Source organism: Schistocerca nitens, chromosome 4, assembly GCF_023898315.1.
Source record: "Schistocerca nitens isolate TAMUIC-IGC-003100 chromosome 4, iqSchNite1.1, whole genome shotgun sequence".
NCBI lineage: Eukaryota > Metazoa > Arthropoda > Insecta > Orthoptera > Acrididae > Schistocerca > Schistocerca nitens.
Window position 1 is genome coordinate 735973472 of NC_064617.1, and position 26453 is coordinate 735999924.

General features: G+C 41.2%; 1 protein-coding gene across 5 annotated transcripts in view; it reads left to right on the forward strand.

Moving 5' to 3' along the window:
- The window catches only part of LOC126252945 (uncharacterized), an 89485-nt gene that overhangs the window by 15430 nt on the left and 47602 nt on the right, over window positions 1–26453 (forward strand). For all 5 annotated transcript variants that reach the window (XM_049953957.1, XM_049953955.1, XM_049953954.1 and 2 more), the window contains exon 2: window positions 8004–8200. In XM_049953957.1, the coding sequence (XP_049809914.1) occupies window positions 8006–8200 (195 nt within the window). In that variant the 5' untranslated portion in view covers window positions 8004–8005. The remainder of the gene's footprint in view (window positions 1–8003; window positions 8201–26453) is intronic.

A 26453-nucleotide genomic window follows, 5' to 3' on the forward strand; every position in this document is an offset into this window, starting at 1 on the left:
AGTCCTGGTGCCATTTCCAATAGCTCTCCTCACATGATTCCGGGTGTTCTAGAGGTGGGGGTCTCAAGAATCACTGCTTCTATTGACCTTTCACTGGGCCACCAATGACACATTGATGAATATCTGACCACCACAATCAGAGATGAAACTCAGTGCTGAACACCTCAGAATGCTATTCAATGTTCCAGCTGACCCTAGCGCTACTCCAGTCAAGTCTGTTGTCCGTGATGTGGTGTAAACAACACATGGCAACCAAAGACCTCAACGCCTGTGGCTATATTTCAGCTGTTGTCATCTGTCTGATTTGATTTGATTTGATTTGATTTATTTCGTGTTCCATAGGTCCAACTGTGTTGGATACACAAGGACGTGGAACGAGTCAGTTTTTTACAAATACAATCTGATAATCTTATAGCATATACAGAAATTTGAGTACATAATTATATATAAATTTATACAGTAAATTCTTTGGACAGCAATACAGAAAAAGAAAATACATATTTTCTTAGAATCATTAAAACACTACAGAAAACAGATACAGAGCGCACACAGATACAGAGCTCAGGTTAAATAAAATTCATAGTGGCTTTATGTCAACTTGTATTATATAATATTAAAATATTACAATTTATTTAGTTAAAAATTCATCTAGACTGTAAAAAGCTTTTTCTAGCAGAAATATTTTTAGAGCTTTCTTAAACTCACTATTGTTATGAATCTTTGTCTTTATTTCGGGAGGAAGAGCATTGAAGAGTTTTGCTCCAGTGTAGTGGACACCCTTTTGTGCCAAGCTCAAATTTCTGAGTTCACTATGTATGTCATTCTTCCTCCGTGTGTTATGCACATGATAATTACTGTTTGGTTGAAATATAGCTATATTTTTACAAACAAAACACATGAGAGAAAAAATATATTGGCATGTAGTTGTGTATATTTTAAGATTACAAAAACTATTTCTACAAGAGTCTCTTGGGCGCAATCCGCATATAATTCTTAAAGCTCGCTTCTGTGCAATGAACACTTTCCTTGCTAATGGCTAGTTGCCCCCAAAAATAATTCCGTACTCAATGAGACAATGAAAGTAGCCATAATATGCCACTTTTGCAGTGTTAGGTTCAACACATGTAGTGACAACCCATAAAGCATAGGTAGCAGAGCTAAGCCTCTTACAGAGATCAATAATATGTGAAGACCAGTTCATTTTCTTGTCAATGTGCACTCAAAGAAATTTTGTTGTTTCCATTCTAACTATTGGTTGATTACCACATGTCACACTTATCTCTCTCTCTTTTTCTGTTTTTGTACAGAATTGAATAAAGCTGGTCTTACTGGAATTTAATGAGAGACCATTCACCTTGAACCAATTAACCATATCTGAGAGTATGTGATTAATGAGTTCCTCAAGATTGTTGTCTGTTTTACTGCTCATAAAAATTGTGGTATCATCAGCAAATAATGTAAATTTACATGGCAGGCTTGTACATGATGGTAGATCATTTATAAAAATCAGGAATAATAGTGGCCCAAGAATTGAGCCCTGGGGCACTCCACATGTAATGGAACTCCATTCAGAATCTGAGGAAGTGTCACATACTCCACCCGAGCAATTCAACACAACTTTTTGTTTTCTGTCTTGGATGTATGACTGTAGCCAATTGCCTGCAACACCACTTATTCCTACTAATTTTGCTTTTTGCAAGAGAATCTGGTGATCAACACAGTCAAACGCTTTGGATAAATCACAGAAGACACCAAGTGCTAGCATTTTTGCATTAAGAGTTTCTAGGACTTCATTTGCAAGTGCGCAGACTGCGTCTTTTGTTGAACGGCCCTTTTGAAAGCCAAACTGGCTCTTGCTGAGAACTCCGTTCTTCATGAGATGATCAGTAATTCTTACATGTATTAGCTTTTCTAGAATTTTGGAGAAAGCTGTCAGCAAAGAGATAGGTTGATAGTTAGTTCAGCTTTATCACCCTTTTTGTACAGGGGCTTCACAGTGGCATACTTAAGTCTACTGGGAACAACACCTTTCTGAAGGGAAGCATTGAAAATATGACAGAGAATGTCCCTTATCCCCACACAAGAATATTTCAATAAACTACTAGATATATTATCAACCCCTGCAGAATTCGTACTTTTTAGAGACATGATGATTTTTTGAATTTCTTCTAGTGACAGGATTAAGGTGCATTTCAGAAATTGCGTTTGAATATACGGCTTGACAAAGAGTTACAGCTTCATCAACATCGGGCTTGCAACCAATCTGTTGAGTTACTGATAGGAAGTGTTTATTAAAAATCTCAGCCACCGTTTTGGGGTTATCTACTAGGATACCTTCATATCTGATATTATTTATATCTTCTTTACTTGTTGTATCTCTTCCTGTTTCTTTTTTTACAATGCTCCAAATTGCTTTTATTTTATTATTAGAATTATCTATTTTCTTCTCATAATAAAGGGCTTTTGGTTTCTGTATTAGTTTCTTCAAAATTTTACAGTATATTCTATAGTGTTCCCATTTTTCTACATCTTTACAGAATCTTATTGCAGCATAAGTTTCCCTTTTGGTTTTACATGACTGTTTTATACCTTTTGTAATCCAAGGCTTGCTTACAGAATTGGAAGCACTGTTTCTGACCCATTTCTTGGGAAATATTTCTTCAAAAAGTGCACAGAATTCATTTATAAAACAGTTAAATTTAGTATCAACATCATCATGGCTATATACTAAAGACCAATCCATTTGCTGCAACCTGTGGTTGAAAGTTCCTTTCGCCGGCTGAAGTGGCCGTGCGGTTAAAGGCGCTGCAGTCTGGAACCGCAAGACCGCTACGGTCGCAGGTTCGAATCCTGCCTCGGGCATGGATGTTTGTGATGTCCTTAGGTTAGTTAGGTTTAACTAGTTCTAAGTTCTAGGGGACTAATGACCTCAGCAGTTGAGTCCCATAGTGCTCAGAGCCATTTTTGAAAGTTCCTTTCGCTTCTTCATTAATTACTCTTATGAAATTCCATTGAGGAAATTCTTTTTTGAACAGATTAACGTCATAAATAGTGAGAATTTGTCCATCATGATCTATTCATTCGAGCCAGGCAAACAATCCTACAAGCTTCTCATGGTGAATGGAAGGACCAATAGCTACTTTTCCTCCCACTCGCTATCCATAGTCCATCTTGTAACCACTCATTCTGCAGCCATTGCACTACAACCAACTGTTCGTGCCATCTGTCGATATGATGCTGCCACTCCTTCATACTAATGCTTTGACCTTTCTCAAAGTTGAAAAGATAGGGATAAGGTATAAGTGCATGACCTCTGGACATGCTGTCTTGTGATCTCCACTTGAAAAACTGTAGTGATGTTGGACCCATCCAAGAACTGCCATCATGCACACCTTTCTTCATTTGTAGGATTGGCTTTATTGTGTACTGAAATAAGCTCACATAAAGGTGACATTTTAATCAGTATACCTCACAGTCATGGAAATATCAGAGTATCAGTTCAATGTTAAAATGATTTAACATTTTCCATTTCTGCAGTGTATATTCCAACCTTGAGCTTTTGATTTCTCTGCTAGTCACTTCATATTTTAGGTAGCTTTCAGTTCGTGGTACTATGTGAGACTTGTTACACTCGATAATACTGAAATAAATGTATGACCTTACCAAAGGTATTTCAGCAGTTAACTAAAACTACATTAACAGTTTCTCTTTCTGATCTATAAGCACTGATGAGAAGCAATATCTTCCCGAGAAGGTGTAATCAATAACTCAGTTCCCTACGACAAAACTATGTGTGATGTTGGGACCTTTCTAGGGTATTGCATTGTATTACCAGTGAGTTACTGAATGTTTTGTACCATTGTAACATATTCATTTGGAATAGCAAACAGTGATAAGTTATTTATGTCTCATTCTTTTTAAGCAATTCTGTGCTTCGGTTGGATGATGTAAATGCTCATTTTTGTCATACTAGAAATGTCAGGGGTACAGGTTTGGAGCTATCCACATCTAAATATGTGGAGTGAAAATAATAGAACTTGCCTCAAATGTTCTCAGCAAAAGAAGAGATACACTTTGTCACTGCAAAGAGAAAGTTTTGAACCACAGCCCACACCTATATGTTTGGAAGGCCACTCACTGTCATTATAAGTCATTAAAGCTTTGGTTAGATCCAACAAAGATTGCTCTTTACTCTTCTGGTGGAAAAGTGTTATTATTCTGTCGATGAATTCATTGAGGACAGCTTCACAATCTGAACACAGGGATTGTATTACATGTATTATTTTATGTACATGTCTAGACCTAGAAATGTAAAATATAATGTAAACTTTTGTATTTCTCTTTAAAAAGTGAAAAAAGTTTCTTTTGTAAACCTTGACATGTCTCGTGTACATCAAATCAAATGATTTGAAAATTGTACGTAATGAGATGAATAAACCACATACCACAGTTCATGGGGCTAATGCTCACTATGTCAGAAGCATTCAATATGCTACATGCTTCTACTGAGTCGTGCCATATGGTCAGTGTTGTATCTGTGAATGGAGGTACAACAAATAACAGAAGGTGTTAGTAATCAACATAGTTTATTCCTCTACCATTAAAGATGGAAAACTGACTTACACACAACTTCAATGACTGGCTAAAGCTACCATTCAGACAGTGATTAGCTAAGTCTGTGAATCACACTGGTGATCAAAGAGTCGAATAGAAGATGTTTATGTTTGGTATGCATTTGTTTCCACAAGTCACATTCATCAAAGTGCAGTGAGGGGTTAAATTTAATATCTCCTGTGATATCCAAAGATGTATGCTAGGCCTTATCTTTTCACCTATTTGATCCTCTGTTGCTTTAACTCTCTTACCTCTCAAAGCTTTCCCATTTGTCTTCTGCTGCATTCCTTTCCCCTCTTTCAGTCAACCATTGCCTAGTGCTTCCTCTAGAACACTCAACCATCTCTGATTCCTTCAACCTATCCAGATCCCATCTCTTTAATTTCCTACCTCTTTCCAATTTCTTCAGTTTTAATCTACAGTTCTTAACCAGTAAAAGATCTGAGTCCACATCTACCCCTGGAAATGTCTTAAAGTTTAAAATCTGGTTCTGAAATCTCTGTCTTACCCTAATTCAATCTGTTTGATACCTCCAAGTGTCTCCAGGTCTCTATTACATATACAGCATTCTTTCATGATTTTTACACCAAGTGTTAGCATTGATTAAATTGTGCACTGTGCAAAATTGTACCTGGTGACTTCCTGTTTTTCCTTTCCCTCAGTCCAAATTCAACTACTATTTTTCCTTTTTCCACTATTAAATTCCAGTCCCCCATCACAATTAAAATTTCCTCTCTCTTAACTATCTGAATAATTTCTTTTATCTCATCATACACTTTTTCATTCTCTTCATCATCTGCAGAGCTAGGTGGTATATAAACTTGTACTTCTGTGCAGGTGTTAGATTCATGTATATCTTGGTGACAATAATGTGGTCACTACACTGCTCATAGTAGTTTACTGGTATTCCTGTTTTCTTATTCGTTATTAGATCTACACCTACATTACCCCTATTTGATTTTGTATTTAAAAACCTGTACTCACATGACCAGAAGTCTTGTTCATCCAGCCACTGAGCTTCACTAATCCCCACTATATCTATTTTTAACATATCCATTTCCCTATTTAAATTTTCTAACCTACCTGCTTGTTTAAGGGATGTAACATTCCCACAGAACATCAGTTTAACCATATATTAAAGCTGCATGCCTCCAGGGAGAAAAGGCCTCCTTGATTTCAAGAATTTTATGTAAAATCATTAACTGAATTATCTGATAGAAGCAGCCCCTTAGTACTGTAACAGGAAGAGTGTGCTATTTTTCAAAGTATCTCTACTAACATACATAACATCCTGATTTACAATGAAATGAAAAATCTAGAAGTAATTCCATGAATAGCTCAATGTGAACAGATTAATGCTCAAGGAAGTAGCCTGCATTAGTTACCTGTAACTGTCAAGGTATAACTCAACTAGCTCTCTTTCATAAATGAGATTGACAGAACACAATATGTGAATTGATACATATTATACGAGGTGGCACAGTGGTTAGCACACTGGACTCGCATTTGGGAGGACAACAGTTCAATCCCGCATCCGGCCATCCTGATTTAGGCTTTCCATGATTTCCCTAAATCTCTCCAGGCAAATGCCTGGATGGTTCCTTTGAAAGGGCATTGGCGATTTCCTTCCCCATCCTTCCCTAATCCAATGAGACCGATGACCTCGCTGTTTGGTCTCTTCCCCCAGACAACCCAACCCAACCCAACATATTATAGAAATTTTTGTATATTCCACATCTCCTCCTAAACCACTGGACAAATTTCAATCAAAATTGGTACACATGTCACTTACTATCTGTAAAGAATCACTGTGGAGGTAAGAACCACCTAACTATCAAAGCGGTGGGGCTGAAAAAGAAGTATAGACCATAACAGGCAAATACCCATACTTGATCCATCCAGTATTTGAGAATGAGAGCACTTAGTGACTTACAATATACCTTTACATGTGATTTCAAACCCGTGCAGAACTTTTTCTTACCGACAGCTCCCGCAAAATGATGAAGGGAAAAAGTTTTTCACTTAGGCTACTCCATTTTTTCTGTTCATGCAGTAAAACTGTCTTATCAGGCATGACCTTTTAATTTATTACTTGTTTACTACTAACTGTATTCATGACACATTTTGCAGATAGTATTCACATATATCACTACCAAAAATATGTACCCACAAAATGATCTCATTGTACAACACATGGTTCATGATATGAGATATAATAAACACTGAGGTACATGAAACATTGCCCATGAAACATTGCCACATCATTCACGATGTTTAAATTTATTACGTTTTTGCTACCACTATATTTGCAACACATTTCATGGACAATATACAAGTATGCCACTAAATGCACGTACCAAATTATATTATTGTATGACACACAGTCCAGGTGATATGCAATCATAAACAATGAGATGCGGTGCATGAAAAACTGCCGCATCATGCATGATGTTTAAATTCATTACTTCATTACTATTAACCGTATTCACAACATATCTCACAGACAGTATCCACATGTGTCCCTGAATGTAGCTATCAAATCATATCATTCTACGACACACATTTCAGGAGATATGATGTCAGAAACAATGAGATGTGTGAAAAACTGCTGCATCATGCGTAGTGTTTAAATTTATAGCTTCTTTGGCACTAACTCCATTCACAACACATTTCATAGACAGTATCCACTTATGCCACTTAATGTACCTACAAAATTACATCATTGTCATTAATGATACAGGTGAACTATGTTTATAAATATGTGTAAAATATATTAAATATATGTGAAATGTATGTGATGTGCATACAAGGCCAAAGCTATGAGTAAAAAGCTCCTGTTAAACTGCTGGATTGATTTCAGTCAAACTTGGAACATACTCTAATTACTATCTGGAAAGAAATACTGTGCTAGTAACAACCAGCAACTTCCTACTGGCATGGGGGTGATAACATGTAGAGAGAAGAGGGTAGGAGGAGACAGATAGAGGGGGAGGAGAAGATGGACAGAAGTAAAAGGAGCAGATGAACAGAAAAAGGGAAGAGGGGGAGACGAACAGTGAGAGGGGGGAGCAGGAGATGCACTAATAGAAAGTTGGAATAAATATATACCTGGGCTACACCAGGTACTCAGCTAGTGAATGAATGAACTTAACCTACTTCTGTCAGATGTCTAATTTTTATATAAAGTGTAGTTATTTACTGGTATGTACGGTTTGGCTGTGAAGTTCTCAATTGGTTGGATTTAGTTGACATTTAAGATTGTTCCTGATTTTTTGCAGTACATCTTAAAATACAGTGACAATGTTCTAAGAATTTATTCAGAGAAAATAATTTCTAAAAAAAAAGTTCAGATGTAATGCCTTGTCTTAATTACAAATATCTTTCTGCAGATATGTCACCAAATCTACAGCTTGTGATAGACACAGATGTAGGTCTAGATGATGCACTTGCTCTTATGCTGTGCTTAGCATCAGAGGCTTGGAATGAAGCTAAAATTCATGGTGTAACATGTGTACATGGAAACACATGCCTTGAAAATGTGTGTAGCAACACACTGAAGGTGCTACATGCTGCAGGCCGCTTAGATGTGAGTCATTGGTCTCCAATACTGTTTAATTACATAATGTGCATGTTTTTATGAACTCAGTTGCAACAATGTAAACAATATTTTAATGAATTATTTCCATGTTTTTAGACCTACCACATAAATCTGTTTACATATTAAGAAATAAATGTTAATTTAGTAATTTTCTCTGATTGGTGTTAAAAATTGTGGCACCATTTTTGGAAAATTTGCAATAGCTTATGTTGCATTTGTCAGTGTGTCTGTCTTATCTCAACATCCATTTTATCTTAATTTGATTAAATTAGGAATGTAGTATATTTGCTGATAGGTAAATGATGTGGAATAGTGTAGTTTTGCTCGCATTAGTGACAAGAACAGGAAAAACTGTGTGAAATAGATATCCTGCAGAACTGCTTGTTGTTAAAACTAAGAAATTTCCTTTGTGATGTCTACATAGGTCACAAAGTGTGATTGACTCACTAACCTATATTGCCAGTAATGTTGGTCTTAGGTATAAAATCAAAGCCTGATACAAAGAATGTTAAATGATGCGTGTATAGATATAGGAGAGACACTGTAGCTCAGCAACATTAGTTTTTAGGTATTAAGCTTAGGTTGTTGCTGAGCGGTGTCCCAGAAGTATGGAATGGGATGGTGCTCTGTAAGGTGTGTTTAAGAGTATCAGTTTGAATGTCAAACAAGGCAGAACTTGTGATAGTTTGGGAAGTGTCTCTACATAATAATTTTGGACTCTGTTGTTGGAGAGCATCAGGACTCAGTGGAGTTGTCTAACTGTTTCGCTCAATTTGTAATGAGGACTTAACAAATATTCCATGACTGTTTAGCAACAAGACCAGCTATGAACCATGAACTTTGCTTTCATTAGCTGTTGAATGGTAGAACTTTATTGTTACGATGGAGGATCAAGATAACTTTGTAAATAACCTCAAGTGTGAGAACTGTAATGGAAGACTACTGAATTTCAATGAATGTATGAGGTTTCAGAACTTGATTAACTGTGAATTATAGTGAATGACTTAGATGAATACATCTGCATAAGCATTCACCTTCCCTGAATATTTTATTGAAGTGGCTGCATCAGGCAGCAACCTGCTAATACTGTATTCAAATGTTACAGGATTGTTTTTCCTACTCATATGGATTAACTTACATTTATCTACATTTAGAGCAAGCTGCCATTCATCACTCCAACTAGAAATTCTACATAGTAATTTAGTATATTCCACAGTCACTCAATAGTGACACCTTCCTGTATACCACAGGGTCATCAACAAACAGACATACAATGTTGCTTACCCTGTCTGTGAGTTCATCTACGAATGTAGAGAAAAAGAGTGGTCTTATCACAATTTCCTGGGGCACTCCTTTCCTACTACCAACCTTACATGCTTATTCCATTTCATATCACTTTTCAATGTTTCATTATGTCCCCTTATTTGACTTGTTTCATCAGCACTTATTGTCATAGCATCTTCTCCACACAGTGAATAGATAGACATATGGATAGTAATGGTGATCTGAACTTGCATTCCAAATTAAAGTCACTGTGTGTCACCCACCATATTTCAGAATAAGACTCTATAGTCCAGTACTTTTAAGCATTTCTGGTGGCAGCAGGGCAATGTTGACTGAAGTTCAGGGACATAATGCTGCTGTGCACCTGGATAGCAGAGAACAGTAATTACCAAGGTAATGGTGTTATGTACAGTGCTGTAAACACTATCTTTAGAAGTGATGCTACTTATTTAATGCCTCAGATCTGCACTGTACTATCCATGATCCTGTGTTCTATTGTATAACCCAAACCACATTCACATCTGTTAATCAATTTCTTCTGAAATGAGGAGAGGTATGTAATGTTTGAGTCATGTGCAGTCATGATTTTTATCATAGCTTTTTTGGAAATTATATATTTCAGCAGAAATCTCTCATACACTTTAAAAAAAATTAGTACTTTCTTGTTTGTGGTGAATTGTCCAGTGAAGTTATGCATCATTTTCATGTTCTGTCAATACAGCCAGAAGAAAGCTTTAACATAACAAAGCTTCCTGTTCACTGGATATATTATCAAGAGCTTTCATAGTTTTTCTACAAGGATAATGTCAAAAACATCAATAAATCTAACAAGGTTCCTCTCTCAATTCAAAACAATGAGATGCTCAGTTCTTTACTTTATTTATGACTCTATGCATTTACAGAAAACTCACCACAGCCACTAGTACTGAATAGTGGTATTGTTTAAATTCAAACATTTGCAAGAGATGCTTATGCCTACAGTCATGATCTTTTACATAGTTTATTGGCACATTGACAATATTATGAAAAGGATAGATTGCTATTCACCATAAAGATGACACATCAAGTTGCAGACAGGCACAACAAAAAGAGTGTTACACATTGAGCTTTTGCCCAAAGCCTTCATCACAAAGGAAACACACACACACACACACACACACACACACACACACACACATTCTCATGAGCAAGCACACCACTCTGCTGACCATATCAGCATCCCAATGATGTCCCTAGATTTTCACTGGTGTTTTTAATTTTTAAGATGTTTACATTTTAATCAGTGGGGTAGTTTATGAAGACTAATTTGATACTAATTATTTTCAAACACAATGAAATTTCAGCATGGGATTTTCATTCTGCAGCAGAATGTGCTCTGATATGAAACTTCCATGCAGATTAAAACTGTGTGCTGGGCCAAGACTTGAACTCTGGACCTTTGCCTTTTGCGGGTAAGTGCTCTACTAACTGAGCTACCCAAGCATGACTCACGACCCATTCCCACAGCTCCAATTCTGCCAGTACCTCATCTCCTGCTTTCCAAACTTCACAGAAGCGCTTCTGCGAAATTTGTGTCCCTCTGCCCAAACTCTTTTCCTTTACAAATATCTGCTTGTGTCTGTGTATGTGCGGATGGATATGTGTGTGTGTGCGAGTGTATACCTGTCCTTTTTTCCCCCTAAGGTAAATCTTTCCGCTCCCGGGATTGGAATGACTCCTTACCCTCTCCCTTAAAACCCACATCCTTTCGTCTTTCCCTCTCCTTCCCTCTTTCCTGATGAGGCAACAGTTTGTTGCGAAAGCTTGAATTTTGTGTGTATGTTTGTGTTTGTTTGTGTGTCTGTCGACCTGCCAGCACTTTCATTTGGTAAGTCACATCATCTTTGTATACAATTTTATCCCGCCTATATATACTCAATAATACGTAACCCACTTCCAAACCATAACCAAAAAAATTTTATTTTCCGCTTTCAACACTACCGCTGCTATAAAATCCACCGTTTCTAGTTCAATAACAGCTGCTTTCACGTATTAAACAACCATTTCGGCAAGTTCTAATAACTTTCACTTTATTTCCACTTCCGTTTTTCGCACATCACTGATCATTTTAGCCGCTCCCCACAGGTTTTAACGTCATTATTTCTTCGTCAATTTTTAGCCCCATTTTCGTAATCTTTCACCACAACACCACTCCTTTTAATACGTTTTTTCGAAATTTTCCCGAATTTCTCCGTCCTTTAACGTGTTTTAGCGGCAACACAACCACCTAACCTTTATGCACATCGCTGTCTACCAACCCAAGTTCACCACAGGATCAACACAACCAACACTTTTTCGCCTTTTTTCATACCAGATCTCCAGTTGCTTTCTTGTTCACCTTTATCTCTCCCCATATATTTTTGTCTTTCATTTTCATTTCAACCTCATGTTAAACTTTCTACCTTCAATACCATGTCACCCTCACAACACCCCCACAACAACCCCATTAAGTTTTATTTACATTCCCTCCGCAAACATGCCTTCACCCTAGCCAGATTACGCTCGCATATTTTATTTTCCCAGGCTTGTCTGACATTTGGCATAACCCCCAAAGGCCTCACACTTAAAGTTCCCATCTCTGGCTGCAACCCTTCTTTCCATCAGTCCCTATACCAGTTCCAAACTGAACAATCCATTGCCCTCACCCACCTAATCCTTCACCTACACATCAACTCAGCCAATGAACACACCCGTCAACTCCTATCCTTAATAAAAGTCCTCAATCTTTCCTCTCCCACATCCACACCGGCTATTCAGAGCATCCTCCTACAGGCCAACCGCAAATTAGAGCAGCATGCCACCCTTCACCTCAAAAAACTATCCAATCTCCTGGTTTCCCACCTCCGGAAAGGCAACTCACTCACCCTTCACAACCTTTCCAGCAAACCTCAACCACCTCTCATTGCGCACAAACCCAGTCTCTCCCATCTACTCAATCTCCCACTTCCAGCTCCACTCCCTCCAAAACCTCAAAATTCCAATCAACACAATCTGGTACCACAACACCCTAATTCAGTAGTTAACCTTTCCTCCAAACCACTCTCCCAATCCGAAACCTCTGTCCTATCCAAAGGCCTCACCTTCAGCCGCACTCCCAGATTCAACCAAACAGCCCTCGTCAAAGATTTACTGTCCTACACTCGTACTCTCTGCTGGAAGTATCACTTTGCCACGAAGAAAAATGATCCTAATCCTACCCCTAATGATCCAACTCCCCAAGACACTATCCAAATTGAACCCTGCCTGGAACAGTTACGTCCTCCGTCACAGCGGGACCCACCTCCTCTTCCTCAAAATCACCCTCTCCAAACCTTCCAGGAATTTCTGACTTCCAGCCTTGCCTCTCAATCCTTCTTAAAAAACCTTAATCCTACTCCCAACATCACCACTGCTGAAGCCCAGGCTATCCGTGATCTGAAGGCTGACCGGTCCATCGTCATTCTTCCGGCGGACAAGGGTTCCACGACTGTGGTACTTGATCGTCGGGAGTATGTGGCTGAGGGACTGCGTCAGCTTTCAGACAACACCACATACAAAGTTTGCCAAGGTAATCCCATTCCTGATGTCCAGGCGGAGCTTCAAGGAATCCTCAGAACCTTAGGCCCTCTACAAAACCTTTCACCTGACTCCATCAACCTCCTGACCCCACCGACACCCTGCACCCCTACCGTCTACCTTCTTCCTAAAATTCACAAACCCAATCATCCCGGCCGCCCCATTGTAGCTGGTTACCAAGCCCCCACAGAACGTATCTCTGCCTACGTAGATCAACACCTTCAACCCATTACATGCAGTCTCCCATCCTTCATCAAAGACACCAACCACTTTCTCGAATGCCTGGAATCCTTACTCAATCCGTTACCCCCAGAAACCATCCTTGTAACCATTGATGCCACTTCCTTATACACAAATATCCCGCACGTCCAGGGCCTCGCTGCGATGGAGCACTTCCTTTCACGCCGATCACCTGCCATCCTACCTAAAACCTCTTTCCTCATTACCTTAGCCAGCTTCATCCTGACCCACAACTTCTTCACTTTTGAAGACCAGACATACCAACAATTAAAGGGAACAGCCATGGGTACCAGGATGGCCCCTTCGTACGCCAACCTATTCATGGGTCGCTTAGAGGAAGCCTTCTTGGTTACCCAGGCCTGCCAACACAAAGTTTGGTACAGATTTATTGATGACATCTTCATGATCTGGACTCACAGTGAAGAAGAACTCCAGAATTTCCTCTCCAACCTCAACTCCTTTGGTTCCACCAGATTCACCTGGTCCTACTCCAAATCCCATGCCATTTTCCTTGATGTTGACCTCCACCTGTCCAATGGCCAGCTTCACACGTCCGTCCACATCAAACCCACCAACAAGCAACAGTACCTCCATTACGACAGCTGCCACCCATTCCACATCAAACGGTCCCTTCCCTACAGCCTAGGTCTTCGTGGCAAACGAATCTGCTCCAGTCCGGAATCCCTGAAGCATTACACCAACAACCTGACAACAGCTTTCGCATCCCGCAACTACCCTCCCGACCTGGTACAGAAGCAAATAACCAGAGCCACTTCCTCATCCTCTCAAACCCAGAACCTCCCACAGAAGAACCACAAAAGTGCCCCACTTGTGACAGGATACTTTCCGGGACTGGATCAGATTCTGAATGTGGCTCTCCAGCAGGGATACGACTTCCTCAAATCCTGCCCTGAAATGAGATCCATCCTTCATGAAATCCTCCCCACTCCACCAAGAGTGTCTTTCCGCCGTCCACCTAACCTTCGTAACCTCTTAGTTCATCCCTATGAAATCCCCAAACCACCTTCCCTACCCTCTGGCTCCTACCCTCGTAACCGCCCCCGGTGTAAAACCTGTCCCATGCACCCTCCCACCACCACCTACTCCAGTCCTGTAACCCGGAGGGTGTACACGATCAAAGGCAGAGCCACGTGTGAAAGCACCCACGTGATCTACCAACTGACCTGCCTACACTGTGATGCATTCTATGTGGGAATGACCAGCAACAAACTGTCCATTCACATGAATGGACACAGGCAGACAGTGTTTGTTGGTAATGAGGATCACCCTGTGGCTAAACATGCCTTGGTGCACGGCCAGCACATCTTGGCGCAGTGTTACACCGTCCAGGTTATCTGGATACTTCCCACTAACACCAACCTATCCGAGCTCCGGAGATGGGAACTTGCTCTACAATATATCCTCTCTTCTCGTTATCCACCAGGCCTCAATCTCCGCTAATTTCAAGTTGCTGCCACTCATACCTCACCTGTCATTCAACAACATCTTTGCCTCTGCACTTCTGCCTCGACTGACTTCTCTGCCCAAACTCTTTGTCTTTAAATATGTCTGCTTGTGAGATGTCTGCTTGTGTCTGTATATGTGTGGATGGATATGTGTGTGTGTGCGAGTGTATACCCGTCCTTTTTTCCCCCTAAGGTAAGTCTTTCCGCTCCCGGGATTGGAATGACTCCTTACCTTCTCCCTTAAAACCCACATCCTTTCGTCTTTCCCTCTCCTTCCCTCTTTCCTGATGAGGCAACAGTTTGTTGCGAAAGCTTGAATTTTGTGTGTATGTTTGTGTTTGTTTGTGTGTCTGTCGACCTGCCAGCACTTTCATTTGGTAAGTCACATCATCTTTGTATACAATTTTATCCCGCCTATATATACTCAATAATACGTAACCCACTTCCAAACCATAACCAAAAAAATTTTATTTTCCGCTTTCAACACTACCGCTGCTATAAAATCCACCGTTTCTAGTTCAATAACAGCTGCTTTCACGTATTAAACAACCATTTCGGCAAGTTCTAATAACTTTCACTTTATTTCCACTTCCGTTTTTCGCACATCACTGATCATTTTAGCCGCTCCCCACAGGTTTTAACGTCATTATTTCTTCGTCAATTTTTAGCCCCATTTTCGTAATCTTTCACCACAACACCACTCCTTTTAATACGTTTTTTCGAAATTTTCCCGAATTTCTCCGTCCTTTAACGTGTTTTAGCGGCAACACAACCACCTAACCTTTATGCACATCGCTGTCTACCAACCCAAGTTCACCACAGGATCAACTCAACCAACACTTTTTCGCCTTTTTTCATACCAGATCTCCAGTTGCTTTCTTGTTCACCTTTATCTCTCCCCATATATTTTTGTCTTTCATTTTCATTTCAACCTCATGTTAAACTTTCTACCTTCAATACCATGTCACCCTCACAACACCCCCACAACAACCCCATTAAGTTTTATTTACATTCCCTCCGCAAACATGCCTTCACCCTAGCCAGATTACGCTCGCATATTTTATTTTCCCAGGCTTGTCTGACATTTGGCATAACCCCCAAAGGCCTCACACTTAAAGTTCCCATCTCTGGCTGCAACCCTTCTTTCCATCAGTCCCTATACCAGTTCCAAACTGAACAATCCATTGCCCTCACCCACCTAATCCTTCACCTACACATCAACTCAGCCAATGAACACACCCGTCAACTCCTATCCTTAATAAAAGTCCTCAATCTTTCCTCTCCCACATCCACACCGGCTATTCAGAGCATCCTCCTACAGGCCAACCGCAAATTAGAGCAGCATGCCACCCTTCACCTCAAAAAACTATCCAATCTCCTGGTTTCCCACCTCCGGAAAGGCAACTCACTCACCCTTCACAACCTTTCCAGCAAACCTCAACCACCTCTCATTGCGCACAAACCCAGTCTCTCCCATCTACTCAATGTCCCACTTCCAGCTCCACTCCCTCCAAAACCTCAAAATTCCAATCAACACAATCTGGTACCACAACACCCTAATTCAGTAGTTAACCTTTCCTCCAAACCACTCTCCCAATCCGAAACCTCTGTCCTATCCAAAGGCCTCACCTTCAGCCGCACTCCCAGATTCAACCAAACAGCCCTCGTCAAAGATTTACTGTCCTACACTCGTACTCTCTGCTGGAAGTATCACTTTGCCATGAAGAAAAATGATCCTAATCCTACCCCTAATGATCCAACTCCTCAAGACACTATCCAAATTGAACCCTGCCTGGAACAGTTACGTCCTCCGTCACAGCGGTACCCACCTCCTCTTCCTCAAAATCACCCTCTCCAAACCTTCCAGGAATTTCTGACTTCCAGCCTTGCCTCTCAATCCTTCTTAAAAAACCTTAATCCTACTCCCAACATCACCACTGCTGAAGCCCAGGCTATCCGTGATCTGAAGGCTGACCGGTCCATCGTCATTCTTCCGGCGGACAAGGGTTCCACGACTGTGGTACTTGATCGTCGGGAGTATGTGGCTGAGGGACTGCGTCAGCTTTCAGACAACACCACATACAAAGTTTGCCAAGGTAATCCCATTCCTGATGTCCAGGCGGAGCTTCAAGGAATCCTCAGAACCTTAGGCCCTCTACAAAACCTTTCACCAGACTCCATCAACCTCCTGACCCCACCGACACCCTGCACCCCTACCGTCTACCTTCTTCCTAAAATTCACAAACCCAATCATCCCGGCCGCCCCATTGTAGCTGGTTACCAAGCCCCCACAGAACGTATCTCTGCCTACGTAGATCAACACCTTCAACCCATTACATGCAGTCTCCCATCCTTCATCAAAGACACCAACCACTTTCTCGAACGCCTGGAATCCTTACTCAATCCGTTACCCCCAGAAACCATCCTTGTAACCATTGATGCCACTTCCTTATACACAAATATCCCGCACGTCCAGGGCCTCGCTGCGATGGAGCACTTCCTTTCACGCCGATCACCTGCCATCCTACCTAAAACCTCTTTCCTCATTACCTTAGCCAGCTTCATCCTGACCCACAACTTCTTCACTTTTGAAGACCAGACATACCAACAATTAAAGGGAACAGCCATGGGTACCAGGATGGCCCCTTCGTACGCCAACCTATTCATGGGTCGCTTAGAGGAAGCCTTCTTGGTTACCCAGGCCTGCCAACACAAAGTTTGGTACAGATTTATTGATGACATCTTCATGATCTGGACTCACAGTGAAGAAGAACTCCAGAATTTCCTCTCCAACCTCAACTCCTTTGGTTCCACCAGATTCACCTGGTCCTACTCCAAATCCCATGCCATTTTCCTTGATGTTGACCTCCACCTGTCCAATGGCCAGCTTCACACGTCCGTCCACATCAAACCCACCAACAAGCAACAGTACCTCCATTACGACAGCTGCCACCCATTCCACATCAAACGGTCCCTTCCCTACAGCCTAGGTCTTCGTGGCAAACGAATCTGCTCCAGTCCGGAATCCCTGAAGCATTACACCAACAACCTGACAACAGCTTTCGCATCCCGCAACTACCCTCCCGACCTGGTACAGAAGCAAATAACCAGAGCCACTTCCTCATCCTCTCAAACCCAGAACCTCCCACAGAAGAACCACAAAAGTGCCCCACTTGTGACAGGATACTTTCCGGGACTGGATCAGATTCTGAATGTGGCTCTCCAGCAGGGATACGACTTCCTCAAATCCTGCCCTGAAATGAGATCCATCCTTCATGAAATCCTCCCCACTCCACCAAGAGTGTCTTTCCGCCGTCCACCTAACCTTCGTAACCTCTTAGTTCATCCCTATGAAATCCCCAAACCACCTTCCCTACCCTCTGGCTCCTACCCTCGTAACCGCCCCCGGTGTAAAACCTGTCCCATGCACCCTCCCACCACCACCTACTCCAGTCCTGTAACCCGGAGGGTGTACACGATCAAAGGCAGAGCCACGTGTGAAAGCACCCACGTGATCTACCAACTGACCTGCCTACTATGTGATGCATTCTATGTGGGAATGACCAGCAACAAACTGTCCATTCACATGAATGGACACAGGCAGACAGTGTTTGTTGGTAATGAGGATCACCCTGTGGCTAAACATGCCCTGGTGCACGGCCAGCACATCTTGGCGCAGTGTTACACCGTCCAGGTTATCTGGATACTTCCCACTAACACCAACCTATCCGAGCTCCGGAGATGGGAACTTGCTCTACAATATATCCTCTCTTCTCGTTATCCACCAGGCCTCAATCTCTGCTAATTTCAAGTTGCTGCCACTCATACCTCACCTGTCATTCAACAACATCTTTGCCTCTGCACTTCTGCCTCGACTGACTTCTCTGCCCAAACTCTTTGTCTTTAAATATGTCTGCTTGTGAGATGTCTGCTTGTGTCTGTATATGTGTGGATGGATATGTGTGTGTGTGCGAGTGTATACCCGTCCTTTTTTCCCCCTAAGGTAAGTCTTTCCGCTCCCGGGATTGGAATGACTCCTTACCTTCTCCCTTAAAACCCACATCCTTTCGTCTTTCCCTCTCCTTCCCTCTTTCCTGATGAGGCAACAGTTTGTTGCGAAAGCTTGAATTTTGTGTGTATGTTTCTGTTCGTTTGTGTGTCTGTCGACCTGCCAGCACTTTCATTTGGTAAGTCACATCATCTTTGTTTTTTTAATATATATATATATATATATATATATATATATATATATATATATATATATATATATATATATATATATATATATATATATATATATATCTAAAAAGAAAGATGATGAGACTTACCAAACAAAAGCGCTGGCAGGTCGATAGACACACAAACAAACACAAATATACACACAAAATTCAAGCTTTCGCAACAAACTGTTGCCTCATCAGGAAAGAGGGAAGGTGAGGGAAAGACGAAAGGATGTGGGTTTTAAGGGAGAGGGTAAGGAGTCATTCCAATCCCGGGAGCGGAAAGACTTACCTTAGGGGGAAAAAAGGACAGGTATACACTCGCACACACACACATATCCATCCACACATACATACACAAGCAGACATATTTAAAGACCAAATATGTCTGCTTGTGTATGTATGTGTGGATGGATATGTGTGTGTGTGCGAGTGTATACCTGTCCTTTTTTCCCCCTAAGGTAAGTCTTTCCGCTCCCGGGATTGGAATGACTCCTTACCCTCTCCCTTAAAACCCACATCCTTTCGTCTTTCCCTCTCCTTCCCTCTTTCCTGATGAGGCAACAGTTTGTTGCGAAAGCTTGAATTTTGTGTGTATATTTGTGTTTGTTTGTGTGTCTATCGACCTGCCAGCGCTTTTGTTTGGTAAGTCTCATCATCTTTCTTTTTTGATATATTTTTTCCACGTGGAATGTTTCCCTCTGTTATATTCATATCATTAATTTGAACCCAACAATGACGTTTGTTATTGTCACTGTTACATTTCGAAGTCTTTTCTGTCGTCTTATTTCCTCCTTCTGTTTTTGCCAGTAGTTTCCCTTTGTATTCACCTTCTCCTTTTTACCGTAATCCACTATACAATTTTATCCCGCCGATATATACTCAACAATACGTAATAATACGTAACCCACTTCCAAACCATAACTAAAAAATTTTTTCTTCCGCTACTGCTATAAAATCCACCGTTTCTAGTTCACAAACAGTTCCTTTCAGCTATTAAACAACCTTTTCGGCTAGTTTTAATAACTTTTGCTTTATTTCGATTTCCGTTTTTTCACATCACCGATCATTTTTAGCCGCTTCCCACAGGTTTTAACGTTATTATTTCTCCACCAGACAATTGTTAGCCTTATTTCCATAATCTGCCACCACCATACCACTACTTTTGATACATCCTCACGTAGTTTTTTCGAAATTTTCCCGAATTTCTCCACCCTTTAACGTGTTTTGGCGGCAACACAACCACCTAACCTTTATGCACATCGTTTTCTACCTACACTATTTCACCACAGGATCAACATAACCCAGCTCCAACCAACACCTTTTCGCCTCTTTTCACACCAGATCTCCATTTGCTTTCTACTTCACCTTTATCTCTCCCCACATATTTTTATATTCATTTTCATTTCAGCCTCACGTGGTCTTTAAATATGTCTGCTTGTGTATGTATGTGTGGATGGATATGTGTGTGTGTGCGAGTGTATACCTGTCCTTTTTTCCCCCTAAGGTAAGTCTTTCCGCTCCCGGGATTGGAATGACTCCTTACCCTCTCCCTTAAAACCCACATCCTTTCGTCTTTCCCTCTCCTTCCCTCTTTCCTGATGAGGCAACAGTTTGTTGCGAAAGCTTGAATTTTGTGTGTATATTTGTGTTTGTTTGTGTGTCTATCGACCTGCCAGCGCTTTTGTTTGGTAAGTCTCATCATCTTTCTTTTTAGATATATTTTTTCCACGTGGAATGTTTCCCTCTGTTATATATATATATATATATATATATATATATATATATATATATATATTGATGCTACTCCTCAAATACTGTCTTCAGACACATGGTTTGTTGGAATTGCTTAAAGCATTTAAAGAGTTATTAATTTTCTAAGTTCATGTGTATTTACAAAGCTTGCATCTTGAATAATTTAAGTATTGAGGAGGCATCAGACATGCATTCTTGTATCAGTTTTCTCTTTCTCCTAATTTTTAGCTATATTGGTTTCGGTTATGGATTTTGCAGCCGTGAAATGATTTCCCCAAGCCAGTAATACACCAGGTTACCTGCTCCCTTCTGCAAACAATGTTTGTATTTGGCTTCTTATTTCCATCAATAGCAGAGTCTAATTTATCATGTACTGGGTTAGCAGCCAACATCTAATCACTTCCTTCTGTTGAGCATTCCTAGCCTTAGACTCAAACATGTCATGTCCCCTACAACTATCAAAACAGATCACATACACTGTTACCTTGGCATCTCACCACACAGTCACCATAGTGCATTAGTGTTGTTTGTGTTCCGTGTTGTTACCACAGCTTGTAGGTACATAAAAGGCATGAACAGCATCAGATGCTAGGTGATCACTGGGAACTACAAGGAGATTACGCCTACTCATGTGAGACAGCATTATCATTACCTGATAGATTGTGAAAGGCCCTCATTGTGAATCTCCACTTGGCTGACTGGACAAATCAAGCAATATCCAGATTTGTGTGCATTCAGATCTGACAGTGCCCTGATGTTGAACTGCATGGGAAAGTGGTAGCAGGCACACTTGTCGTCAAGGTTGAAGTTGACCGCATCTGACCACCACAAGCATATTGTAACCCTTAACTTTCATTGCACACCTTCGGTCAGAGACTAGCAGTAGCTGTACAAGAGAATTATCATTTCATTTGTAGGCTGCTGTTAACACCACAACACAAATTGTTGCATTTGCAGTAGTGACATGACCAGGAAGCATGGTTTGCTGATGAATGTCTTCGCATTGTGTTCAGCGACGAATCACTGTTCTGCACTATCCAGGGAGACCACTGTCAGTGAGTATGGTGTGACCAGGGTAGAAGTCCCATTCTTCTATTGATTTTGAGAGGCACAGTGGTGTCACTCCTGGCATCATGGTGTGGGGAACCATTGGGTTGACTTAATGTCACAACCAGTAGTGATTGAGGAAACTCTGACGGCATAATGGTACGTCTTAGTTGTCCCGTGTCCTCATGTATTACCTCTCATGCTATGGTATTGTGGTGGCATTTTTCAAGAGGACAGTGCTCATCCTCATATGACACATGACTCTATGATGTTGAGGTATTCTGATGGCCAGCAAGATCCCAAGATCTGTCCCTGTTAGAACATGTGTGGAATCAGCTCAGGCTTCAACTCTGTCCAAATGTCAATATTCAGAATATCAAGAACTAGTTACAACAGTTGTCAGTCAGCTTGCCTTGGGAGAAGCTACAACAGCTTTATGCCACCCTTTGCAATCGAATCAGTGCATGAATCCAGGCCAAAGGGGGCTGCATTGTCATACTGAGAAGTGAGCTCATACTGCCAGGTTCTTTGTAAATTTGACTTGATTTTGTAATCACTGAAATAACATCATATACCAGTATCCTATCAATCATGAAGTTTACAGCATAGATGATAATACTATTAACAGTATATCTCTTAACTCTGGTGCAGAAGACATCATATACCGATATGGAATGTGCCTTATGCATTTATATTGTTTCTGATGCTAATCTTCATTCTAAGAACTTTATTGTGGCAGTAGGGTTTTTAGTAAAAGTTGTGGTGCATCTTGCCGCATTTCTGTCATCTCATTGCTGATTTTGTTTAAAAATGAAAGAACTATTGGTGGCTTGCCTTTTCACTTTTTATTTTATGTAGTAAATCCCATACATGTACTTGTAGTTCATTTCGAATGTACCTAGTACATTACTCTGACTTGGTTCTAGACAGTAGCTCTTTTTGCTTCATTTTTGTCTCTTTATGCATTAGAAGGCATGTTTCTCTCTTAATAGGCCCAACAGACGTCTCACAATATCTGCACAGATGTCTGTTCTGCACTTCGTTTGTTGTAGCTGCCAGTAATGTTTCTAGTAACTTTGACATTTTGCACCTTTTGATACTGTCCACAATATATTGTGTCATCTATATCTGAAAGTTCTCTACACAGTACAAGTAGAAAAAGTTCTGCTTTCAGCACTTCCAGTCCACTTAACTAACATTGAGTTGGAATCAGGAGATCTAAAATCTCTACTAACATGTTCAGCTAATGAACGTCTGTATTCACATGCCTGTGACAACAGGTATGTAGACAATCTACTTATCTTGGTAGCACAAATTTGATTAAGCATTGTTATATCTGTATTAGTTTGGGCTTCAGCCCTTTTATGGCATGAATATAGTACCTCCTTCTGATTTGGCACTTGTAGATTAAATTATTATGTGATTTCTTGTAGCTCCATTCCTAACTCACTAATTATCCTACTGTTCTACAGCACCAGTGTATCAGTGGTATTAACTGCTACTCCACCAGTAATATACACAGTGTAATCTTTGAGGTGTAACACTCATAAATATAATACTAAAAGAAAAAATGATTTACGTTATCCATCACACTGCCTTAGCATGTCACAGAAAGGAGTGAGATATTCAACTATAAAGATTTTGGCCACCTATCAAAGTGACGTAAAGAATTTAGTGTGTAATGAAATTAACTTCATATACAAACAGTAGATCTTTAATTCATTTTGTCACACTACCTGTCTTACACGTGTCAGACTTGAACCACTAAGCATTAATTGCCTTTGTATATGAAATATGTTTTTAGTTCTTGAACTATAAGAACATGATATCCAGTGTTCTTGTAAAAGTGATCCGCAGATGAACTTTTATTGGACCTACTTTAATTTTTTTCTGTGTTCTTAAGTACCTAAAATTTGATAGAATGAACAGTAGACTCTTGCAGAGAAATATCTTCCTTAGCATTGTTATTCATAGAAAACCCACTCCTATGACATGCTTCCATGTTGTTGTTGTTGTGGTCTTCAGTCCTGAGACTGGTTTGATGCAGCTCTCCGTGCTACTCTATCCTGTGCAAGCTTCTTCATCTCCCAGTACCTACTGCAACCTACATCCTTCTGAATCTGCTTAGTTTATTCATCTCTTGGTCTCCCTCTACGATTTTTACCCTCCATGCTGCCCTCCAATACTAAATTGGTGAATCCTTGATGCCTCAGAATATGTCCTACCAACCAATCCCTTCTTCTAGTCAAGTTGTGTTGCAAACTCCTCTTCTCCCCAATTCTGTTCAATACCTCCTCATTAGTTATGTGATCTGCCCATCTAATCTTCAGCATTCTTCTGTAGCACCACATTTCGAAAGCTTCTATTCTCTTCTTGTTCAAAGTATTTATCATCCACGTTTCACTTCCATACATGGCTACACGCCATACAAATACTTTCAGAAACAACTTCCTGACACTTAAATCTATACTAGATGTTAACAAATTTCTCTTCTTCAGAAATTCTTTCCTCACCATTGCCACTCTACATGTTATATCTTCTTTACTTTGACCATCATCAGTTATTTTGCTCCCCAAATAGCAAAACTCCTTTACTACTTTAAGTGTCTCATTTACTAATCTAATTCCCGTTCACATCACCCGACTTAATTCGACCACAGACATGCTTCTATATATACAAAAAACATGGCTGACAAAGTTAGGTTTGTGCACCATTCACATAATTGGTTCTGGTTTGTAAGCCGTTTTGATAGAGAGGTTTTTATTTCCCATACTGATAGTGCCTGATGTTGTACTTTCAGTTTGTGATGAACCAACCCTTAACTGAGCTACCTAAATGAAGTTAATCACTTTCAGCTGTCTTTTAATACTAACCCTCCTGACACTGATAACTGTAAATTAGTGAGTTGCCACTCTCACTGTAAAATGTTGACCCTGTGAGATGAATAATTTGTTAACTATGATACATCAAGCCCTTCTGACTACTGACTTCCTGAAGATCCAGCATATCTTCAGATGATTGGCGAACTACACTCCTGGAAATGGAAAAAAGAACACATTGACACCGGTGTGTCAGACCCACCATACTTGCTCCAGACACTGCGAGAGGGCTGTACAAGCAATGATCACACGCATGGCACAGCGGACACACCAGGAACCGCGGTGTTGGCCGTCGAATGGCGCTAGCTGCGCAGCATTTGTGCACCGCCGCCGTCAGTGTCAGCCAGTTTGCCGTGGCATACGGAGCTCCATCGCAGTCTTTAACACTGGTAGCATGCCGCGACAGTGTGGACGTGAACCGTATGTGCAGTTGACGGACTTTGAGCGAGGGCGTATAGTGGGCATGCGGGAGGCCGGGTGGACGTACCGCCGAATTGCTCAACACATGGGGCGTGAGGTCTCCACAGTACATCGATGTTGTCGCCAGTGGTCGGCGGAAGGTGCACGTGCCCGTCGACCTGGGACCGGACCGCAGAGACGCACGGATGCACGCCAAGACCGTAGGATCCTACGCAGTGCCGTAGGGGACCGCACCGCCACTTCCCAGCAAATTAGGGACAGTGTTGCTCCTGGGGTATCGGCGAGGACCATTCGCAACCGTCTCCATGAAGCTGGGCTACGGTCCCGCACACTGTTAGGCCGCCTTCCGCTCACGCCCCAACATCGTGCAGCCCGCCTCCAGTGGTGTCGCGACAGGCGTGAATGGAGGGACGAATGGAGACGTGTCGTCTTCAGCAATGAGAGTCGCTTCTGCCTTGGTGCCAATGATGGTTGTATGCGTGTTTGGCGCCATGCAGGTGAGCGCCACAATCAGGACTGCATACGACCGAGGCACACAGGGCCAACACCCGGCATCATGGTGTGGGGAGCGATCTCCTACACTGGCCGTACACCACTGGTGATCGTCGAGGGGACACTGAATAGTGCACGGTACATCCAAACCGTCATCGAACCCATCGTTCTACCATTCCTAGACCGGCAAGGGAACTTGCTGTTCCAACAGGACAATGCACGTCCGCATGTATCCCGTGCCACCCAACGTGCTCTAGAAGGTGTAAGTCAACTACCCTGGCCAGCAAGATCTCCGGATCTGTCCCCCATTGAGCATGTTTGGGACTGGATGAAGCGTCGTCTCACGCGGTCTGCACATCCAGCACGAACGCTGGTCCAACTGAGGCGCCAGGTGGAAATGGCATGGCAAGCCGTTCCACAGGACCACATCCAGCATCTCTATGATCGTCTCCATGGGAGAATAGCAGCCTGCATTGCTGCGAAAGGTGGATATACACTGTACTAGAGCCGACATTGTGCATGCTCTGTTGCCTGTGTCTATGTGCCTGTGGTTCTGTCAGTGTGATCATGTGATGTATCTGACCCCAGGAATGTGTCAATAAAGTTTCCCCTTCCTGGGACAATGAATTCACGGTGTTCTTATTTCAATTTCCAGGAGTGTATATTAATATGAATACTAAAAACTGCACAACAATAAATCAAATTAAATGAAAACCTCTTCTGTTCAATTACATCTCCCACAAAAAATATGACAAAACACTCTGGAATGCAGTGATAATCAAAATTCCTGAAAACACTTTAATGATAGACTAACTCTAATAAGGACACATCAGTATAAATTGAG